At 43.6% G+C, this 19,766-nt stretch overlaps 1 protein-coding gene across 1 annotated transcript in view; it reads right to left on the reverse strand.

Moving 5' to 3' along the window:
• The window catches only part of tut4 (terminal uridylyl transferase 4), a 110,568-nt gene that overhangs the window by 81,283 nt on the left and 9,519 nt on the right, over nucleotides 1–19,766 (reverse strand). Inside the window, exons 4-10 of the mRNA XM_084308379.1 lie at nucleotides 18,529–18,645; nucleotides 11,481–11,658; nucleotides 11,081–11,169; nucleotides 10,073–10,124; nucleotides 3,019–3,088; nucleotides 2,753–2,879; nucleotides 371–490 (exon numbers count right to left, since the gene is read on the reverse strand). Coding sequence (XP_084164505.1) covers nucleotides 371–490; nucleotides 2,753–2,879; nucleotides 3,019–3,088; nucleotides 10,073–10,124; nucleotides 11,081–11,169; nucleotides 11,481–11,658; nucleotides 18,529–18,645 — 753 coding nt within the window. The remainder of the gene's footprint in view (nucleotides 1–370; nucleotides 491–2,752; nucleotides 2,880–3,018; nucleotides 3,089–10,072; nucleotides 10,125–11,080; nucleotides 11,170–11,480; nucleotides 11,659–18,528; nucleotides 18,646–19,766) is intronic.

Below are 19,766 nucleotides of genomic sequence, written 5' to 3' on the forward strand. Positions count from 1 at the left end.
GTACAAGATTTATTTGTGTGAATTTTCCATCTTAACATGACATGGACACCCCAACTCAGATTACTGCAAGTGAGTTTCATTGACCAGTGTAGCAGCAGTGCAGACAATATTCCCTTTTAAAGTTTAACAGAGAGGCTCCCCGTTCTAACCAATCGGAGAAGGTCAAGGGGACTACATTCATACAATAAGAACGTAATTTAATAGTTAAGTAATTTAATAGTCTCATTGGGTGGAATTTGTATGTGGATGGGTCTACGCAGTCTCGTTCCCAAACTATCAAATCTTACATATCACAGCTTTAATACAAATCAAAATATGGGGACTAGTTCTGTGACCATTGTAGTCCTTTCATTTAGATTAGTTAACGTACCCAGTGACCCAGGTAGACGGGGAGGATGGGTTCCTTCCTCTGCTGCAGGAAGAAGATGACCATGAGGGCAAAAGAGTAGGAGGGGAGGCCTCCTTCTGCCTGGCAGTCGATGTGGCACAACTGCAAGAGAAGAGACAAAAAAACTGTTGGTTAGTTAAAAGGAAAACTCCAACATTTTGGGAAATTTGCTTATTTAACATCTTCCCTGGAGTTAGACAAGAAGATACATACACTTTTTGTCTCTGTGCGCACATTTAGCTTAGGGAACAGTCGCTCCGTTAGCATAGCTTAGCTTCATCACTGGAAGTGAGGCAGATCCGGAGCCTTACAGTGTATAGTTTCATTGATTGAAAAGTTTATTAACAGATTGCAGAATACACTCCAAAACGTTCATGTAAACATGTTGTGACCTGTGTATTCACCACGTGGAGAAATAAAAAATAATTGAATTAGACAATTACGTTTTATAAGCAAATATACTCTGAATTTTTTTTTTGCCCAACCACTACTCTATGAGCGCAGCCAGTGATTTCAACGTGACGCCGTGTTTGTTTACATTCTCATTCATTCAAAAGATCCGAACCGATTGAAGTTTATGGATACCATGACTTGAAATCCTCTTACCTTGACGATTAAAAGCCTCCCCAATTTAGAAAACAGTAATCCAATGGCTGGTATTGTTATATACCGGACGCTCTGAGCTAACCGGAGCTAACACAGACCAGGATCGTAAAGCATATATAATGACTTCCTTTCTGGGGTTGTCAAAATAAAAGTGCGACGTTTATAGCAGCGAAAAACGTTTATTTTGTACATTATCTAACGTTAACACGAACCTAAACTAACGTTACAACTAACCTAAAGTTAGTTTAGGTTCGTGTTAATGTTAGATAATGTACAAAATAAACGTTTTCCGCTGCTATAAACGTCGCACTTTTATTTTGACAACCCCAGAAAGGAAGTCATTATATATGCTTTACGATCCTGGTCTGTGTTAGCTCCGGTTAGCTCAGAGCGTCCGGTATATAACAATACCAGCCATTGGATTACTGTTTTCTAAATTGGGGAGGCTTTTAAATCGTCAAGGTAAGAGGATTTCAAGTCATGGTATCCATAAACTTCAATCGGTTCGGATCTTTTGAATGAATGAGAATGTAAACAAACACGGCGTCACGTTGAAATCACTGGCTGCGCTCATAGAGTAGTGGTTGGGCAAAAAAATAGTTCCGAGTATATTTGCTTATAAAACGTAATTGTCTAATTCAATTATTTTTTATTTCTCCACGTGGTGAATACACAGGTCACAACATGTTTACATGAACGTTTTGGAGTTGTATTTAGAGTGTATTCTGCAATCTGTTAATAAACTTTTCAATCAATCAATCAAACTATACACTGTAAGGCTCCGGATCTGCCTCACTTCCAGTGATGAAGCTAAGCTATGCTAACGGAGCGACTGTTCCCTAAGCTAAATGCACGCACAGAGACAAAAAAGGTATGTATCTTCTTGTCTAACTCCAGGGAAGATGTTAAATAAGCTAATTTCCCAAAATGTTGGAGTTTTCCTTTAAAGGTGCTATATAGATAATATGTTTATGCAGAGTAATAAAGTACTTTTTTTAGAAAGAGCTTTTAGAAATGTGCGTAATAAAACGATTGCTTTCCACCCACAAACATTTATTAATTAAATGTATAATTTAAAAAAGAAATTGCGGTTCCAAAATGTATGTTGTTGTTTACATGATACTTCCGACATGCTGGTGCTCTAGTGTGACATCTAGCGGCTGAATGTTTATGACTCGGAAATGGGAAATGAAAACGTGGTATCCATGCCTCTCTAGTTGATATATAATTGTAATAAAAAGAGGATTCCTAAAATTAGAAATTACCCAATGCATAGACATTACAGTATACTCTCATAGAATATGTTGCACATTGGGAAGCTATTTTTTTTTCCAGCAAATATGTTGGGTTTTTCTTGAAACATTTAGATGCTTCCTCTCTAGAGACAAATAAAAGTAGGCTAAATACAACAACAAAAAGAATGCAATCTAGGCCGCAATCTAGGGACGGAGCGGGGTCGGGGTGTTGGTCCGGGGGTCCTGGGGTGGGAGGAAATGTCTTTGGTGGCGTCTATAATAGTATAAGTAATTTTTTTTTATGTTTTTATGTTCTGTATTTATTTATTTTATTTATTTATTTAGCTAATGTCATTATTGTTATTATTATTGCGGTATTGTGAGGTCTTATTATTATTATTATTACTACATTGTGTTTGTCTTGTGTATAAAAAGAAAAAGAAATACAAAAAAAAATAAAAAAAAAAATAACAAACTAATAAAACAAAGCAGTGATTTGTATGCATCTCAGCAGCAGTCTCACCCTTGCCCAGTGACGGAAAGCCAGGACCAGAGGCACCACTCTTGGTTCCAGTCTACCCAGAGCAGCCAGGTGGTTGGTGGTTAGACAGGCCACATCATTACCTGCACTCACTTTACACACCAGCTCACTGGGAGGACACACACACACACGCGAGTTACACACCCAACTCTGAACGGTTACGGTAGTAACACCATGTGACAAAAACATTTTCCTCTCTGTGCGTTTAGCAGAAAGCTTGGTATCTATCAACTTGTTAATCAACCGACCTGGTGACGTCCCGACAGAACACAACAGGGACTTTGGCGTGAAAGTCGGACTCCACCTCGGAGTATTGCGCTGGAGAAGAAAAAAAAAGTGTGACAAAAACAAGTTAGTCGTCATAAACAAGATTAACAGCCAGGTTTTACTTTTTTTTCTTTGTTTTTATACTTTAAACTCATTCAGCGCCAAGCACGTAATAATACACGTTTGCTCGCCAATGCTTGAGCGCCAAACATGTAATAATACGTTTTTAGATCCCTTGATCTTTTTCCTCTGATCCCCGTTCTAAAATCATCATCCGGATCATTCTAGCCATCCCTGGCTCGTTTGTATACATTGGAATTGCAATGCCGAATATCACCAGGTGGCAGTATCGTCTGTGTCTGAACTGGAATTGCATTGGTGTGGATACAAGTCTTCCTTTTTTTTGTAAGGGCTCCTCCTCCTGTTTGAACAGAGATTCACATTGATCGCCTTGAAATTCCATTGCCCAAGCGTATTTACCATCAAAACGTGTATAGACATATAGACTGGTAATCGCAATGGCGATGCAATCACTTGGAATTATTATTCTTTTTGGAATACCTTCTGGCTAAGGTAAGGTATATTCTATGGGCTAGATCCACAAAGAATGACAGACGACTACGGGTTTGTGTGTCAGAAGGACCGTGCTGTGTGTACTTTATGTTTAGAAAATGTAGTTTGGAGAACGTCAGGTGTGAAACGCCATTTTGAGACGAAGCATCAAAAAAGTTAAGGCAGGATCGATTAAACGTGCCGTGGCCAGGTATGGAAAGCAAGCCAGCACCCTCAAAGTGTTCACGACTGCTAAAAACCACGCAACTGAAGCAAGCCATCGCATTGCTCAATGCATTGCGAAATGTGGAAAGCCATTCACTGATGGCGAGTATATCAAGGAGGCTTTTCTCTGTAGCTCAGATGTTTTGTTTGAAGGCTTGCCAAACAAAGAGAATCAAATCAAGGATAAAAGATATCCCCATGTCAGCTTGAAGTGTCGAGCGACGCATAGGGTTGGGCACCGAAAACCGGTTCTAATTAGGAACCGGTTCCTAACTTCCGGTTCTGGAACCGGAAGTAACATACCTGCATTTCGATTCTTAAAAAAAAATATTTTTTTTTTTAACTTTGTTAATTAATACCCTAGTTACAGTACAGCAACCAAATTAAACTGCATCAAGTCAACTGAAAATGTGAATAGTATGAAAAAAAAATGTAAAGTTTTCAAAAAAAAATATATATTCTCCTGCGAAATAAGCTGTGACCTGCACCTCAAAGAATCGGAATCGAGAATCGTTCAGAACAGGAATCGATATGGAGAATCGGAACTGTTCAAATCCAAACGATGCCCAACCCTAGCGACGCATCAACGAAATGTCAGAAAATATCAGAGAACAGCTGGATTAAAAGATGCTCCGGTGTGCAGCTTAAAGTGACCAACTACAGCCCCCAGATAACGGAGCTCAGTAAAGCAAAACTGTTTGTCTGCATTGCACCCCCGCCCGAACTCAGATGTAGGGTTGATACAACCATCATAATGATATTGTTAATAATAACAATAATGATGTAATAATGTAAAAATTATCATTAAAAATACCTGATTATGAGAAGAAAAAAAATACGATGCATGGAATATTGTTGATATGGCACATTGGCACAGGCACACTAGTTACAACTATATTTCAAACTGGCACTTCATGTCAAAAAGGTTGCCGACCCCTGCTTTATAGTATTGCTATCTGTCCATTCTCATTGTCAATTGAGACCATAAACCGTCCCCTCAAAATGGCTTAAAGAAATAATGTTCTTGTAGAAATCGTCGGAAAGGAGAGACGCACAATTTCTATCTTGCAACCACACCAAGTAAGTAGTGTGTCATTTATTATCTTCTTAGCACAAGTGACAGCTGTCAGATCTATGCCGTGCTAAACTCTGACAGCTCCGCGTCACCAAAAACATTTTATGAATGACATTCCACCAGCGCGTCTTCTCTAAGCCCAACCCCCAACCAACCTCATTAAAGTGACAGTGCCCCATCAATACATCAAAACAATCTAATGGTGAATTATGTCCATAGCACCCACTACATACGTCCCCCCAGAATTCATCATAACAAAAGAAGTCAATGAACAGGAGGGCGGAGAACCCTGCCATAACGGCTCCGCCTGACCCCTGTAGCGGCCGGCACCGCTGTAGGGAAAACCTTAAGGGCCCTACGGCCACTCGGGCACAGGATAGGTGGCGAGGGGGTCTCGTGGGCCTTACTCGGAAGACTGGGCAAGGTAGGGGGTCGTCCCCGCCGTGGGGGCTGGGCCAGTCCAACAGGTTTGCCCAAGTCCACATGAGCCGGTTTAAGGCGGTCTATGGAAATGTGTTCCAGCTTCCCGCCCATGTCCACCACAAAGTACTTGTCTCCAGCCTCCTGGACACGGAACGGACCGTCGTATGGAGGTTTCAAGGGGTCCCGGTGGGCATCGTGACGGATGAAAACATATCCCGCTGACTGCAGACTTGTAGGGACGTGCGACCGGGGAAGGCCGTGCTGTGAGGTGGGGACCGGCGTGAATACCTTAGCCTTCTCCAGAAGTGCTGTCCGCTGCTGGGCTGCACACCAGGGGGCAGTAATGTTAGGGATGAAATCCCCTGGCACCCGCAGAGGCTGACCGTAAACCAGCTCAGCCGAGGAGGTCTGAAGGTCTTCCTTGGGGGCCGTCCTGAGACCAAGCATGACCCACGGGAGCCGGTCGACCCAGCCGCTGTCAGTAAGGCTGGCCCGAAGTGCTGCTTTCATTGAGCGGTGAAAGCGCTCGCATAACCCATTGGCCTGCGGGTGGTATGACGTAGTCCGGTGTAGCTTCACGCCCAGGCTCTTGGCGACCGTGTTCCAGAGCTCGGACGTGAACTGTGGGCCCCGGTCTGAAGAGAGGTCGGCTGGAGTGCCAAACCGGGCGACCCAGGTTCCAATAAAGGCTCTGGCCACCTCGGCGGACGTCGTGCCTGACAGTGGAACTGCCTCTGGCCAACGGGTAGTCCTGTCCACCATAGTAAAGAGGTAACTGAAGCCGTGTGAGGGGGGCAGGGGGCCCACTAGGTCAACGTTCACGTGGTCGAACCTCCTTTCAGGTACAGGGAAGTGCTGCAGGGGGGCCTTGGTGTGACGGTACACTTTAGCGCGCTGGCACTCCAAACAGGAGTCAGCCCAGTCTCTTACATCTTTTCTAAGCCCAGGCCAGACAAACTTGGCGGACACTAGCCTCTGCGTAGGTTTCTTTCCCGGGTGGGAGAGGCCGTGAACAGCGTCATAAACACGCCGCCTCCATCCTGTGGGAACGATGGGGCGGGCCTGTCCCATAGAGACATCACACAGGAGTGTGGTGCCAGCGCTGTCAAAAACCACATCCTCTAACCGCAGGCTTGAGGTGGCTGACCTGAAATCCTGCACTTCAGGGTCGGTAGCCTGGTCCGCCGCCATACCGGTGTAATCCAGCCCCAAGTGGATGGCGCCCACTACAGCCCGGGAGAGGCAGTCTGCGACAAGGTTTGCTTTACCTGCCACATGTTGAATGTCAGTAGTGAACTCTGAGACATATGAGAGCTGTCGCTGTTGACGGGCGGACCATGGCTCAGACACCTTGGCCATGGCGAACGTCAGCGGCTTGTGATCCACGAAGGCCGTGAACTGGCGGGCCTCGAGCAGGAAACGAAAATGGCGGATGGCAAGGTAGAGGCCGAGGAGCTCCCGATCGAAGGTGCTATACCTCCGCTCGCTGGGGCTTAACTGGCGGCTGAAAAAAGCGAGCGGCTGGCAAGCCCCGCCTACCCACTGTTCAAACACTGCGCCCACGGCAAAATCTGAGGCGTCGGTGGTGATGGAGATTGGGGCCTTAAAGGAAGGATGTGCCAGCATGGTGGCGTTGGCTAGGGCAGCCTTGGCATCCAGAAAAGCTTTGTCTCTCTCAGCAGACCAGTCGACCGCATGTTTTGGCGCTTTACCCCTAAGGGCCTCATACAACGGCCGCATAATCCGAGCCGCCTGGGGAATAAAGCGGTGATAAAAGTTGATCATTCCGAGAAACTCCTGCAGTGACCTAACCGTGGGCGGCCGGGGAAAATTCATCACCGCTTCCACCTTCATGGGAAGAGGGACCGCTCCCTCTTTAGTGACTCTGTGCCCCAGGAAGTCAATGGTCGACCGCCCAAACTGGCATTTGGCCGGGTTGATTATCAGTCCATGCTCATTTAGCCGCTCAAAAAGCATCCTGAGGTGGGACATGTGCTCAGCCTTAGAGGCGCTGGCTATGAGGATATCATCCAAGTATACAAAAATAAAATCCAAGTCTCGTAGCACAGAGTCCATAAGGCGCTGGAACGTCTGTGCAGCGTTTTTGAGGCCGAATGGCATGCGCAGAAATTCAAATAGTCCAAATGGAGTTATGACTGCTGTTTTGGGGACATCCAGCGGTTGGACGGGCACCTGATGATACCCACGCACAAGGTCCACCTTGGAAAACATTAATTTCCCTGAAAGGCGGGCAGAAAAGTCCTGAATGTGCGGGACTGGGTACCGGTCCGGCGTCGTAGCATCGTTGAGCCGGCGGTAATCCCCACACGGGCGCCACCCGCCTCCCGGCTTGGGGACAATGTGGAGGGGGGAGGCCCATGGGCTGTCGGAGCGACGGACAATGCCGAGGCGTTCCATGTTCTCGAACTCTGCCTTGGCAATGCTGAGCTTGACCGGGTCGAGGCGCCGAGCCCGGGCATAGACTGGAGGGCCGGTCGTGGCGATATGATGTTCCACTCCATGCTTGGCTGTAGATGATGAGAACGTGGGCCGCGTGAGGCCCGGGAACTCGGCGAGAAGGTGTTGAAACTCATCTGCGGCGGAGAGCATGCTAGAGAGTCTGATGGAGTCTGCACCCCCAAGCGCACCAGCATAAGAGCAGAATGTAATGGCATCAATTAAGCGGCAATTTTTAACATCCACTAACAGTCCATAATCACACAAAAAATCAGCGCCTAGAAGAGGGACGGCTACATTAGCTGTGATAAAGTCCCAGCCAAACCGTTGGCCACTAAAACACATTTCGACATACCTGGTGCCGTATGTGCGGATGGGGGTGCCGTTGGCGGCCTCCATGGGGGGTCCGTGTCCGCCGGATAGGATGTCCACTCTAGAAGCCGGCAAGACGCTCCTCTGCGCGCCCGTGTCGCACATGAAACGCCGCCCGGAGATGGTGTCCTGGACAAACAGTAGCCTGCCAGCCTGACCGACGCTCATGGCCACTAACGAGCGCCGGCCCGGGCATTTCCCGGCCCACTGAAGCTGCACGGCGGGCGGCACTGCTTGGCTTTAGGTCCAAACCGTGCATGGTAATAACACAGCCCCGCGTTCGCGTCACGCTGCTGGCGAGGGGCTGTCGCTGCTGCGGTGAAGTTCCAGTCTCCCGGCGGCGAAACAAAGGCTTGGGTTGGGAAAACTGCCGCTGCACAGTGCTGTTGACCAGCCAAAAAAAACTTATCAGCCTCCTCGGCCAGAGCGCGGCAATCGTCTATAGTGGTGTTGGCCAGAGCGGCCCGAACCGGAGAAGGCAGCTGACGCAGGAAAAGTTGCATGAAAAGGAAATCAGGCTTGTGCTCTCCCAATAAATCCAGCATCCTATCCATGAGCTCCGATGGCTTGCTATCACCGAGCCCTTGCAAAGAAAACAATCGGCTGGCCCGCTCGGTATCGGAAAGTTCGAATGTCTTTAACAGATGAGACTTGATCGTGAGATATTTATCTCGAGCCGGAGGGTTCTTTAGGAGGCTCACCACTCTGCTGGCTGTCGAACTTCCCAGGGCTGACACCACATAATAATATCTTGTTGTATCCGAGGTAATCTCACGCAGCTCGAACTGTGCCTCCGTTTGCGCAAACCATGCCGAGGCTGACGACTCCCAGAACTCAGGTAATTTCAGTGAAACTGCGTTCGTAGACATGTTGCCGCGGAAGCGTCTTCAAAACGTATAACAGGGTCACCACTGTAGAAATCGTCGGAAAGGAGAGACGCACAATTTCTATCTTGCAACCACACCAAGTAAGTAGTGTGTCATTTATTATCTTCTTAGCACAAGTGACAGCTGTCAGATCTATGCCGTGCTAAACTCTGACAGCTCCGCGTCACCAAAAACATTTTATGAATGACATTCCACCAGCGCGTCTTCTCTAAGCCCAACCCCCAACCAACCTCATTAAAGTGACAGTGCCCCATCAATACATCAAAACAATCTAATGGTGAATTATGTCCATAGCACCCACTACATTCTCATCAATACGTTCGCATTTTATAGCCTCGTGAAATATAAGCGTTATATGGGATTTGGGCTAGTATATTTCCTGGAAGGCGAGATACAGGGCGCTAAGCTAATAACATTAAATCGAACAGCGTTTCAGCACTACAGACGCTAGAGCTAAAACGCAAAATGCATATTGTCGGTATTCATGGTCCACCATGAATGCATGAAAGGGGGGGGCGGAGGACGTCGTTTCTGATGATTGATTACCAATAAAGGCGTTAGCCTCAGTAGCCACATTCGCTGATCGCCTGGTTGGCTATGATAACAAGGCCTGATCAGCATGTAATTTACGTGAAAAAGATCTTACCGTGGGCCGGTTGGATCACCAAAAGGATTTCCCAGTTATTGATCGCCATCTGGTAGATCGATATGTCCATTGGCTGATGATGAAGTTATTCCAAGCTACAGGCTACACGTATAGATTCCAGCTAACAGTAAACTCCATTCAAAGTCAAAAAAAAGAAAGCACCGTTCTGCCACAGGGAACACTGCATTATCGAGACAGCGCCCCTACGAGGATCTGGCCGGTAATGCACTTTTCAGAATTCCAAGAGTGGGGTAAATCTGCAGTGCCGCTCGGTGACATTGAGTAAGTTATTAAAATGGAATAAAAGCCAAAACGGCGGCCGAGGCCAGTATCTAAATACAAGCCATTGTATTTAGTGTCGACGTGATCGGACATGACCGGATAGTGTCGAGACTTACAGCTGTTCTTCAGGATTTCCAACACTTGAATCAGCACATCTGGTTGAGTCATCTGAAGGGACAAAAATAGGAATATAAATATCTTGGTTGATGGTCCTAAAGATCTCAGTGGTGTTTGCTGTGTGGGATCTGTGCATTTATACTTTTCTTTTCATCTACAGGTTTGCAGTAAAACATGCAATTTCTGCGTCTTCCAACCCCCCCTTCAGTGACCACATGATATCTCTGGTGGGCTCTTGCAGAGTCTCAATTATTTCCATGGAGCTCCACTATCTCCACCATCATCTTCGAGTACCGTCTGTTCAAACCAAAACACTTTGAAAATAAAACGCAGAGACCTACTTTGCGTGCACTGTGTGGAGTAGGCTTCAGCATTTAGTTCAGGGCCTGTACAGACTGAAGCGTGGCCCCATTGACTTTGCATTGAATTGTGTGGCTAACTAGGTGGAACTGTGGGTATCCAGTAGGCCTGTCCCCGACTAAGGATTTGTATAGTCGACTTTGATTGGCCGAAATTAGCAGAGAAAAAAAATCAAATCCATTTGGGCTGTGGGGGGTGCTTAATGTCTGAAGGAGTCGACTGAAGGCTTCTTGTCTTCTGCGAAAGCATGCAATTGGTCCCCTGATGGATACATCTTGATATTTGTCTAGTGTGTGAAATGCTCTTTCAGTGCCTCCGTTTTCTTAGGCAGTTAGCCTCGCTGGTATGCGCACCATTAGCGTTAGCCACGCTTCTAGGCCTCTTTGCTTTTGGAAAGAATGATTTTGCATTCGAATAAGAGGTTGGCAGTCGACTACGGCTCCTTTCGATCGATTAGTCGAGGTCAGCCCTAGTATCCAGTATGAAGAACAGCATGGATTGTGCTGAGAAAGGACTCTACCAAATCTTCCTGCTCCGATTAAATCAGAGAAAGATTGAGAAGAAAAAGAAATAGATATAAATCAGTCCACATTCACCATGATTCTATCATTAGTTTCTAGATTGATTAGGTGAAGCAGAAAACTTACAGTGGAGGGGTAGGTGACGTCGATGTTGACATCACTCGTCTTGAAGGCAAATCGGGTAAGACATGAGCCATAGAGACGAAGGGAACAGGCTGGAAAAAGCAAAAACACTGATATTGGAAAAAATAGATACATAAATCAACATTTCATACCATTAAACCACTAGGCTGAAGGTTTTCAGGATTATCTCATGTCTACTTTAGTTAGTGATATAGCCTGATCTGTGCCACATGCACATTTCCCCACAGGGAATACATTAAGTAAAGGTGTTTGGATCAGGCAAAGTGGTGATGTGATAGGACCAGGCAAAGAGGGAATGGACCAGGGAAAGAGATGATTGGACCAGGCAAAGAGGTGAATGGACCAGCGGGAGAGGTGATTGGACCGGGGAACGAGGCGCTACCGGAGAGGTGCTGCTGGATCGTCTCCTCCATCCTGTTGACCATAGCCTGTCGGACCTGGAAGTCCTCTTCTGAAATCCCATGTTGTTCAGCCGTTTCCAGGACGGCTGCATCGACGGCCCTCAGCTGGGCCAGGGAGGGGAGGGGCAGGGCGCGCAGTTCATTCTCCTCCTGTTTCTCCTGAAGCAGCAGCACAATAACAAGGTTATTAAGTAACCCTCTGAGACCAGGACCAGCAGCCTTTCAGAATGGTGTTCTAAAAGAGAGAGTGATGAATCACAGAAACTAGAAAACTGAATGTTTCCATTGTACCATGTGCGTCGGTATGTACGGTCAGGTGGACAAAACTGAGCCATTGAGTCACTGCACCAATTCCTGTGCATGCTTTGTACTTGGGTGAACGTCTCCATTACTGAAAAGGCTCAAATCTAGGGACATACCAATATCGGTTCCGGGTCCAATACTGTGCTCATATACTCGTAAAACTACTCTGATACTACTACTCCAGTGCCATGTTTGTTCAGGAAAACACAAAGTTAAATGTTAAATTAAAATACAATTATATTTAAATATAATATAAAATTTAGGGATGTCCGATATTATCGGCCTACCGATATTATCGGCCGATATCGGCATTAAAATGTGATATTGGAAAATATCGGTATCGGTTACATTTCTATAACGTTTATTTACTAGGGCCGTCTTAAATACTTCGAAGCTTCGTTCGATGGCACAAGCTTCGAACATTAAAAAAAAATCGAAGTTTAAATTAAAATAAATAAATTAATTAATTCTTTTTCAAAAAAAAAAAAAATCAAATTTTTTATTTTATTTTTATTTTTACTTCGGTGTGTGTGTGTGCATGGGGCCATTGGGTGGGGCCGGGGGACAAATACACTGGAGGAAAGTAACCCAGCTCAGCACTGCCCAAATTATATCATCACTATTGCCTGTTTGAAGGATATCATCCTCAAACACATATACACCACCTACACGCCTATTCTCAGTCCTTGCCCCACAATGGTGGAATGAACTACCCACCCCAGTTAGGACAGCCGAATCCCATCCAATCTTTCGCCGTCGACTAAAGACGCACTTCTTCAACCATTATCTGAAATAAATTTTTTAAAATAAAATAAAAAAAATCTAACCATAACTAACCTTACGGTCATGCACTTGTCCTAATAAACTAACCTACACTGTAACACGCAACACTTTGATGAATATTGTTACTCAGCTGATAGAGTTGTATCCTTCCTGATGACCTGTCGTACAGAACTTTTAAGTCGCTTTGGATAAAAGCGTCAGCTAAATGACTAAATGTAAATGTGAATGTAAATGCCTTGTAGAATTCCACACATAAGAAAGAAAGATACTGGGATGAATAAACAAAATAGGAAATAAAATGTAGAAATGCATGCAAAACATAAATAAATATGAATCTCCATATATGAAATAGAACATTTAGATAAGGTGCTACCGAGATGTTTTGGTGAGTTCTTTGTTTTTTTGTGGAAGTAGCCCTTCTTAAAAATGCATGAACATTCACTGATAATTGGTCTGTAGTGGAGTCTACAAGGTCTACATTGCCGGACCATGTAGAATCCGGACCTTGTAGACTGACATAATTCTGTGCATAGTTTAGTCTACACAGGCCATATTTCAAATAATCAAAATCTTACTTCATTCATCTTAAACATTCTTGATTTGGGGGATTGGTAGTTCCCATGAAATCTGAAGTTGTTCAAACGACAACAGCGATCCACCTTGAATTAAATCACACTGTGTTGGCTGCGTCACAGTCACGAAAGAGGCTACTTAATTCATTAATCCAATCCACTTTATTTATAGAGCACATTTAAAAACAACAAAGTTTACCAAAGTGCTGTACAAGTCCCACAACATAAGATAAAAAAAAAATATATATATATATATATATATATATATATATATATATATATAAAAAAAGAAAAAAAATTTAATTCAAAGCTTCGAATTAAAATCGAAGCTCGGCCCCGAAGCTTCGATTGCCAAAAAAAATCGAAGGTCAGCCCTATTATTTACCCAGGCAAGCAAGTAAGAACAAATTTTGATTTTATTTATTGTCAAAAGTATGCATAATGTTGTGTTAATTCCACAACAAGAGATATGTAATGTTAATTACCTGAAATTATTGCATTTTTTAGGGGGGGGAACCCTGCATATATCGGTATCGGTTGATATCGGTATCGGAAATTAAGAGTTGGACAATATCGGTATAGGTAAAAAAGCCAATATCGAGCATCCCTAATTAAATTATATTTAAAGTTGCATTTAAGCCCTAGCCATATTTTCAGAAAATTCACCTAAAAGTACATACCCAAGTAAATGGAAGATTGCTCCACCTCTACCAAGATCCCTTTGCATGTTCTTGGTATCTAGGGACATCCATGGACCTCAGCCAGGGAATGTATTCCCAGTGTCAGGAATATTGTGTCTGTTACTATGTTTGAGTAAATTGTAATGACCCAAAAGGAGAATATAAATTATTATCTTTTTTCATCTTTGACGGTGAATAACACCATGCAAAAATTTACCAAACATTTTAAATGCTCATTCAGCACCTTCTTGAGATCAAGTGTACAAAATATCTAAGCAAATGAACAAAGGGCAGATGATTTACAGGGTTTTTTGTAGATACAATACTGAATTATGCCATCCGGACACATGCAATATGAATATAGAATATCACGAAAATCACGTCAATATTTCTAAGAGAAATTATTGGACTTCTGTTGTAGGCGGCTGGTGTGAGCTGGGTACTGTAGTTTTATGAAATTTAGACGTCTATCGAAAGCCCTGGGTCTTCTTTCTTAAAACTACAACGATTTCATGAGTGCTTCCTCTTGTGTCTAAATCATCGGTTTTCCGGTGCAATGCTCCGAGATATTTATAAGCTCATATTTAGCTAATAACACTTAACCTCTTCCGCCTGTGCGGTCCGTCGGCGGACCGCAAATGACATCTGGTCATAAATCAATATTTTCCAGACTGTTCTATAAAAGTAGCGATTTTTTTCCCAAACATATTAAAGTATAAACATCATGATCATAACCATGTCACAACAGCATTTAGAATGTATATTATCATCAATACGTTAGTTTAGGAATAGGTTAAAGTGTGTATTAGATCGATTTTCCTCTTCGAAATGTCTGTATAATCCGCGAGAGGCGACCATTTTGTAAAACCTTGAATCATGGGAATGGCAGTTTTTTGTTGACATTTTGTAGCGGAGATCCAGAGCTATGGATTTGCGTTGGAATTTTTCAAAACTACACTTCCTGTAAAGTACTATGGGGTTCAAGGTTCAGAGTTCTGTATGAATTATTTCAATAACTCTTATTATTCGGGATAATAATTCTACCACAAAAGGTAACGTTTGACAAATATTGAAGCACAGTTAGTTTCTCTTTCCAATTGTTAGCATGCAGCAACAATTAGATTTGAAATTAGTTTCAAAACGGTTGCACTGTGGTACAGTACAGTAGATTTCATTATCTGTTCTTATGATACTAAATCCATTTGAAAGATAATATATATATATATATATATATATATATATAAATGTGCAAATTGGCTATAATAAGGTAGTTTATATGCCTGCTATTCTATAATAATATTTCAAATTGCATTGGTCCGGATGGGAGAATTCAGTACTGTATCTACAGAACCTTCCGTTTAATCATCTTTCCTTTATTCATTTACTTAGATTTTTTGTACACATGATCTCAAGAAGGTACTGAACGAGACCAGTGGCAGTTTTTAATGTTTGGTCATTATTAGCATGGTGTTATTCACTGTGAAAGATGCAAAGAAAAATCATAATTCCTATTCTCCTTTGTTTCATCACAATTTAAGCAAGCCTAGTAATAGACACAATATTTCTGACACTGGGAATACATTCACTGAGGTCCATAGATGTCCCTAGATACCAAGAATATGCAAATGGCCCTTGTAGAAGTGGAGCAATATTCCATTTACTTAGGTATGTATTTTAGGCAGATTTTCAGAAAATAGGCTCCGGGTGGAAGATGATCATTGGTAGCGCAAACGTAGTGTTGAAAATACACATTGACTGTCGTTTTGATAGGGTTCGGGTCTTTACTCTTGGCTACATTTGAAAAAGAAACGCAACATCTGTATTGATCCATTTGTGACGTGAAATGAATCTGTGTTGGGTTTAAGAGGTTAAATGTATATTTATGTATTTATATTTAACTTTAAATGTCAGCAGGACTTCCGGTATGGCGAGAAGGGTGTAAGACGTGTTTTCCCTCTCTCCCTCATGTTTTTTTTAATTCCACGTTTTAAGACTACAAACTGTCACAGTTCTTTTTTTATATGCAAGTATCGATACAGCTAACTAAATATTTGTCCTCGCAAAGATGACATCCAAGACTCCAAAACCAAAACGGGGCGATGTTCAGAAAGAAGGAGGCTGACGACGCTTTTAGCAAGGCCTGGCTAGCCACCCTGCTTGAAAACCACAAAGAGGCTATGACCACCGAGTTCAGAAAAGCCATTACCACTCTGGAAAATAAACTTGACCAAATTAAATCGGACGTGGCCGACAACGGACAGCGGGTCAAGTCCTTGGAGGAGAATGCAGAATCTGTAAGCGAAAGAATTGCGTCGCTAGAGGCTACATGTGCCGATCTGAGGGCTAGCCATGCTATGCTAAAGGCTAAAGCGGAGGACCTCGAGGTCGACGTAACAACCTTCGGATCATTGGACTACCAGAACAGATTGAGGGCCCGAGACCAACATCCTTCTTCGACACCCTTTTATCCCAGGATTGAGAGGTTCGGCCTGGTTCATAAACTCTCATTGTATGCAGATGATCTCCTACTTTATGTCTCCAATCAGTCATCGTCCATCCCGGTTATCCTGGATATTCTAGAAGAGCATAGGCCACTCTCGGGGTACAAACTTAATCTCCAGAAAAGTGAATATTTACCCGTTAATGCATCTGCGGAACGGCTTCCTCAATCGCTTTTCCCCTTTAAAAAAGGGCCACGGAAAGATTCACATATCTAGGGATTTTTATGGCCAAATCACAGACAGAGCTCTTCGCAAAAAAATTCCGTCCTCTACTGGAACGCTTTAAGTTAGATCTGACGAGATGGTCCTCTCTCCCCCTCTCACTTCTGGGAAGGGTCAACTTGATAAAGATGGTGGTCTTACCCCGATTTTTATATGCTTTTCAGCATATACCAATATTTATTAATAAAGCCTTTTTCACTTCGATTGATCAACTTATAGGTTCATTCCTGTGGGGTAACAAAAGAGCACGTATTAAGAGGACGATCATGCAGCTTCCCAAATCAGAAGGGGGTTGGCTTTGCCTAATCTTCGCTATTACTACTGGGCATGTAATATAAACAAACTCCTTTACTGGAGGACCAGGAGGGAGGAAGAAGACCAACCCCAATGGGCTCAGATGGAAGTATCCTCTTCAAAGTACCCACTCTGGTCTGTGGCAACATCCCAACTACCCATTTCAATCCCTATTAAACAGGTGGCTCGGAACCAAATCGTAACGAATACTTTGAAAATCTGGAATCAGTTAAGGAAACAATTTGGCCTACACGCTCCGTCAGGGCTAGCTCCAATCTCTCGCAATCACCTATTCCTACCGTCCTGTATTCAGAAGCTGGGCGAACAAAGGTTTGCTAACCATTAATGACCTCTACTCCGGAGGTGTGTACTCCTCGTTTGCAGAATTATCAAAAAAAAATTGGTCTTCCAAACTCCCACCTTTTCCGTTTTTTTCAGATCAGACATTTTGTTCAGAACCAATTCCCACAATTCCCTGGCCGTCCTCCAGACTCTAGGACTGACCCTCTCCTATCGCTCGGTACCGGGCGGAAAGGGCTCGTCTCAATTATATATGATAAAATATTTTGGATGAACCCAACTTGCTTAGACTCCCTAAAAGCCAAATGGGACGAAGATCTGGGAATTATCATTACAGATGAACAATGGGATCATATATTAGACCTTGTACACACCTCCTCTATATGTGCAAGACACAGTTTGCTGCAGTGTAGGATCCTGCATAGGGTTCATTACACTAATGCGAGGTTAGCAAAGATATACCCGGATAGAACGGATACGTGTAATAGATGTAAACAATCTCCAGCCGATTATATGCACATATCTTGGACGTGCCCCAAACTCAGAGTTTTGGACTGCAATATTTGATACACTGAGTAGGGTCCTGGGTGTGACGTTAGACCCTGATCCACTCACTGCCTTTTTCGGTATCCCGAATACCCCTTTGATCGCATCTAGGGCTGCAAAACGAGTTGTGGCGATCACTACCCTCCTCGCTAGGAGACTTATTCTCTTTAAGTGGATACACCCTTCCCCACCCACTCACAACAGATGGATACATGAGATACTACATTGCATTAGGCTTGAGCGAATCAGATTCTCCCTAAAGGGCTCCCTTGAAACATTCCATGTGACCTGGCAACCATTTCTGCAACACATCGATACCCTGACTATCAATGAAGAGACTTAGAAAGGATAGAGCTTTACACCTCTAACTGCACTTCCATATCTTTTATTATTATTATATTCCTATTTTTATTTTATTTTTTAGTTCTTTCTTTATCTCTTTTTATCTAAATATTTGTGCACAATGCAGATGGGTCTGATTGATATTGTTGTTGTTTTTTGTTTTTCTTTCCCAGCAACATCTATGCTGTGTGTTTGTATATTTTGCAGATGTGTTTGTCCATAACCTCGGTGTGGGGGGGATGGGGTGGGAATGAGGGAGGGGAAGGGGAAATGAGAGGGAAATAAAGAAAAAATATGGAAAATGTATGATATCGACAACTGTAAATGTTCAAAAAAAATCCTGAAATAAAGAAAAGAAAAAATAATGTCAGCAACAGCATCATGTTGTATATTTAATTTGTTACAGTGAGGAACATCTGATGAAAATAAAACATGTTAAAACTGGGATGTATATGCAGGGAAACCAAAAGGAGCAGTATCTTCTACCATGATGTTCTTCTTGTGTCTCTTCTCCTTGATGTGCTTGTGGGCTCCCTGGATGTTCTCAATGTGCACGGAACACAGCTTGCATAAGTACTGGAAGTTTGGATAATCAGGAGACTGCTGTGAAAAACAAAAAAGGAGACGCAAAGCGGCCATCAGTCTTAACCCATTGAAACCGGGAAACACATGTGTGTATATGCAGGCTATATAATGCATTATTAGCAGGCGTTTTAAGTCTAAATGGATTGCGCTGCTAAATGCTACTCTCCCTTCCCTGTGTTGACATTCAAATCACACTAATCTAGGAGACATTAGGCCCCATCCACACGAGCGCTGGATTTAATGTAACCATGATTGTATGTGCGCAGTTGCACTGTTCGGGCACACACAACCGGAGTCTTGCTACACTGCAACCGCGGTCTTTGAAAACCGGAGTCCAGGGTGACGTTTTGCGCACATCCCGGTTGCAGTGGGTGCGTGTGGGCATAGCAACCGAGGTTATTCCCAGTGTTTACAGCAGAGCTGTCGCAATTATTTCCCATGTTCACGGCAGACTGTCGCAAACAATAGCAAGTTAGCAACCAAGCGCGGGGTAGAGAGATTAGAGCAGAGCCAGCTACACCAGTGTTTACAGCAGAGCTGTCCCAAGTAGCGTTATATGAAAATGATTGTAACAAACTTTTGTTCGAAACGTATCGTCTGTGTTGAAGAGTGTTGTGATCGACTGATGTCTGTTGTCGCATTCCTGACCGGACGCTCAGAGTAAACATGTAGCTGCGGCTAAACTAAACTCATGTGTTGTCAAGTTATTGTTATAAGGAACCCAGTCCAGACTGCATCCCCTTAACAATTGTTTGTATTGAGCCGTATTGTATTGTACACATTCTGCAATGTGTTAAATAACGTTTGCATCCATTCATTCTACTAGCGTTAGCATGTAACTAACAACACCGGAGATCTTTTTGTGAGACTAAACTACGCTCTTGGTGGTAAATTGTGTTGCTGTTGGTTGTTTCATCAACAAATGAAAGGCAGAACACAGTGAATGTATCCGTTTGTTTATTGCACTTTTATTGCACTTTGCTGAAAAATATATATGCTACATTGGCTAAATCATAGATGTATATAGAACACTAGATAGCTTGCCCGCGCTGCCGGCCAATGGAGAGCGACGTCACTGAACCGCCGCCATCTTGGGAGGGTCAGCCTTGAGTGAGAGTGAGTGAGCTGCACAGACAAAA

Source organism: Notolepis coatsorum (assembly GCF_963971535.1).
Source record: "Notolepis coatsorum genome assembly, chromosome: 2".
NCBI lineage: Eukaryota > Metazoa > Chordata > Actinopteri > Aulopiformes > Paralepididae > Notolepis > Notolepis coatsorum.